Here is a 3,867-nt window from a genome sequence, read left to right as displayed (position 1 = left end):
ATCAAAGCTAATTCCGTTTGGTAAGAACCAAAGCTAATTTCGTTTGATAAACATCAAAGCTATTTCCGTTTGGTAAGAACCAAAGCTAATTCCGTTTGATAAACATCAAAGCTAATTACAAGAATTTGATAAATTTGAGAGAAGTGGGGAAGCATTTGCATTGGTCAACAGATAAATGCCTTTACATTCTGATAGAGAATGTGGGGGACAATTCTATTGATAGTATTTCTTGAGATTTGCTACGTTCCAGGGCTGAGGTATAGCTCTGCCATTAAGATCCTCTAGGTAGTAGGCTCCATTTCCAACGACAACTGTGACTTTGTAGGGACCTTCCCAGTTAGGCCCAAGTTTGCCCTCACCAGGCACCTTTTTATGATCCATAACTTTCCTCAAGACCAGTTCTCCTGGTGTAAATTGCCTTGGGAAAACTTTTTGGTTGAAACTCTTGATGAGCTGCTGCTGATACGCTACAAGTCTGATCAGTGCTGCTTCTCTTCGGCCCTCTGCCATATCTAGTGCTTGTGCAATAGCTTCCTCATTTCTGGTGCTCTCAAACAATTCAGACCGAAGGGTTGGGAGGCTGACTTCGAGTGGGATGACGGCCTCCATTCTGTAAGTTAGTGAGTAAGGTGTTTTCCCCGTTGATCGTCGTGCTGTGGTTCGGTATGCCCATAGCACGTGGGGTAACTCTTCAACCCATTTTCCTTTGGCATGCTCAAGCCGTTTCTTTACTCCGTTGATGATGGTTTTGTTTGAGGCTTCTGCCTATCCATTGCTTTGTGGGTACCCTAGAGAAGAGTTCCTATACTCAATCTTGAGGTCGGCACAAAACTTTTTGAAGATCTTACCATCAAACTGTGTTCCATTGTCCGCCATCAGTACCCGCGGGATGTCGAAACGCACAACCACATTTCTCATAACAAACCGCTTCGTATCTGCCTCTTTGATATTTGCCAATGCCTCGACTTCAACCCATTTAGTAAAATAGTCGGTTGCAGCAATGAGGAATCGCTTGTTCCCAGTGCCTCGCGCCAATGGTCCGACAATATCCAGACCCCATTGGGCAAAGGGCCACGGGCTGGTGAGTGGGGTGAGAGTTTTGGCTGGCTGATGAATGAATAGAGCAAACCTCTGACATTTATCACACTTCTGTACGTACTGCTGAGCATCTTGTTGCATCCGTGGCCACCAAAACTCGCGAGTGAGGGCTCGGCGCGCCAGCGACCTTCCGCTAACATGGCATCCACAAATTCCATCGTGAATTTCGTAGAGAACATTCTCGACCAGATTTGGATGCACACATAGAAGATAAGGGCCAAGATAGGAGCGTCTATACAGCTTCCCGGATGGTGAGATACCGAGCTGACTTGTGTTTGACTTTGTTGGCTTCCTTTTTGCCTTAAGGGAGAGTACTAGATTTTAGAAAAGCAAGTATTGGATCCATCTAGCTTGGCTCTACGCTGCTGCAGAGGACTGGAGATGCAATAATTGGCTCTGGCACAAACTCAACCCAAACTTTTCTGGCATCATTGGTATCCACTGATGAGCCGAGACAAACCAAAGCATCAGCATGGCCGTTTTTGTCCTGACTAATTCGTTCCACTCGTATGGATTGAAACTTTTTGAGTAAGTCATTGGCCTTGCCTGCGTACATGGCCATTCTTTCATCCCGTGTTTTGTAGACCCCAAAAAGCTAGTTTACCACTAGTTGTGAATCGCTGAAAACAAGAAGCTGTTCTGCACTGAAGTGTTCGGCATTGCGTAAGCCAGCCAACAACGCTTCGTACTCTGCCTCGTTGTTTGAAACGTTCCAACCGAGCCTGAGAGCCTGTTCCTAGATAAATCCTTCTGGTGAGATAAGTACTACTCCTGCTCCCGAACCTCAGTTATTGGACGACCCGTCAACATAGAGCTGCCAGATGTTTCCGATGAAGAGTTTCCAGGCTTCCGAAGCGCAGGGTTTTCCTTGTTCGTTGATGCGTGGCACCTGTGCCGAACTTGGGTTCCCTGGTTCGGTACTCTGGGTGGGAACAAATTCTGCGACGAAATCTGCTAAGACCTGGGCCTTAATTGCTGTCCTGGGTTGATACCGAATGTCAAACTCGCCAAGTTCTACTGCCCATTTTGCTGTTTTGCTAGAGAAATCGGCTCGGCTAAATATAGATCTGAGGGGGAATTCAGTGAGGACATTGATGGTATGCCCCTGGAAGTAATGTTGTAATTTCCTCGTGGCGATAAGCAGCGCATAAGTTAACTTTTCCAATGGTAGATACCGTGTCTCGGCATCTAGTAAAGTCTTGCTAACGTAGTATACAAGCCTCTATTCCTTGTTAACCTCTCGAATTAATACTGCGCTTACGGCATGATCTGAGACTGCTAGATAGAGGTACAGCTCCTCTCCTAACTCTGGAGTGGACAGAAAGGGAGGTGTACTGAGATATTTTTTGAGACTTTGCAGTGCTTCGGTGCACTCGGAACTCCATTCAAATGCTGCCTTTTTCTTCAAAAGCTGGAAAAAGGGCTTCATCCGATCTGAAGATTTGTTGATGAATCGATTCAGTGCGGCCGCCATTCCGGCCAGTTTCTGTAGCTCCTTAGCCTTTGTTGGTACTTTAAGTTCTTGTATTGCTTTTATTTGGTCCGGATTCGCCTCAATTCCTCTGTGAGTGACCATATATCCCAAGAACTTCCCTGTTCCTACCCCGAAAGAGTATTTCAAGGCATTGAGGCGAAGCTGATGGTTTTTTAAGATGCCGAAAACTTCTCTCAAGTCTGTAAGATGGTCTGTAGCGAACTTGCTCTTGACTACTATATCATCTATATAAGCTTCCATGGTTTTTCCCAGTTGGTCCTTGAACATCCGAGTGACCATCCGCTGGTAGGGCGCCCCGGCGTTCTTGAGGCCGAACGGCATCACTCTGTAGCAGTAAGTTCCTCTCGGAGTGATAAATGCTGTCTTTTCTTGATCCGGACCGAACAGTGGTATTTGATGATAACCACTATAAGCGTCCAGAAAGTTCATGTGCTCATGCCCTGCTGTTGAGTCTACTAGTTGATCAATGCGAGGCAGAGGAAAGCTATCTTTAGGGTAGGCTTTGTTCAAGCAAGTGAAGTCAACGCAAACTCTTCATTTTCCGTTTTTCTTCTTGACTACAACTGTGTTGGATAGCCATTGCGGGTATTGAACTTCCCGGATTGCTCCTGAAGCCAGGAGTTTTTCGACTTCAGCAATTACTGCTTCGGTGTGCTCGACTGAGGATCTCCGACTTTTTTGCACAATGGGCCGAGCTAAAGGGTTGATGTTGAGCTTGTGGCAAGCAAATTCTGGGTCCAACCCTGGAGTATCATATGCTGACCATACGAATACCTCCATATTTTCCCTCAGCAGTTTCAGCAGCTGAAGTTTCTCATCAGTGCCTAGCGAGGTACCGATAAGGCAGTACTTTTCTGGGTCATCCTCTTTTACCAAGACTTTCTCCAAATCCTCTACCATCTTTTCCTCTGGGGTTCCCCCTACATCTTCCAAGACTAGCTGTTCGGCCACTTTTACCGTCTGTACCCGATTGCAGAGCTGCTTTGCCTTTAATGCTACCATGAAGTAATGTTTGGAAGTAACTTGATCCCCTGAGATTTGCTCTACTCCATGTTCCATTGGGAAACGGATGAGCTAGTGGTAGGCTGAAGGAACCGCCTCCATTTGATGAATCCATGGGCGGCCAAGTATGGCGTTGTAAGGGAATGGTGTATTAATAACCAAGAACTTTATCTGAAGGGTTTTTGTTCCCGCACAACTGGCAACACTATTCTGCCAAGCGGCCATTCTGGCTGTGAGTTGAAACCGACCAACGGGGTTGCCGCTGGGGTGAG

General features: G+C 46.4%; 1 protein-coding gene across 1 annotated transcript; it reads right to left on the bottom strand.

Moving 5' to 3' along the window:
- Window positions 1–213: 213 nt before the first annotated feature.
- LOC145824726 (uncharacterized) lies at window positions 214–609 on the bottom strand. The gene has a single exon (XM_082925363.1). It carries the CDS (start codon window positions 607–609, stop codon window positions 214–216), a length of 396 nt encoding a protein of 131 aa, XP_082781489.1.
- Between the last annotated feature and the right edge of the window lie 3,258 nt (window positions 610–3,867).

The sequence above is a fragment of the Camellia sinensis genome, chromosome 1, assembly GCF_055761805.1.
Source record: "Camellia sinensis isolate YWXY chromosome 1, ASM5576180v1, whole genome shotgun sequence".
Classification (NCBI taxonomy): Eukaryota; Viridiplantae; Streptophyta; class Magnoliopsida; order Ericales; family Theaceae; genus Camellia; species Camellia sinensis.
Note: the sequence above shows the minus strand (reverse complement) of the source record. Positions and strands in the feature narration are given on the sequence as shown.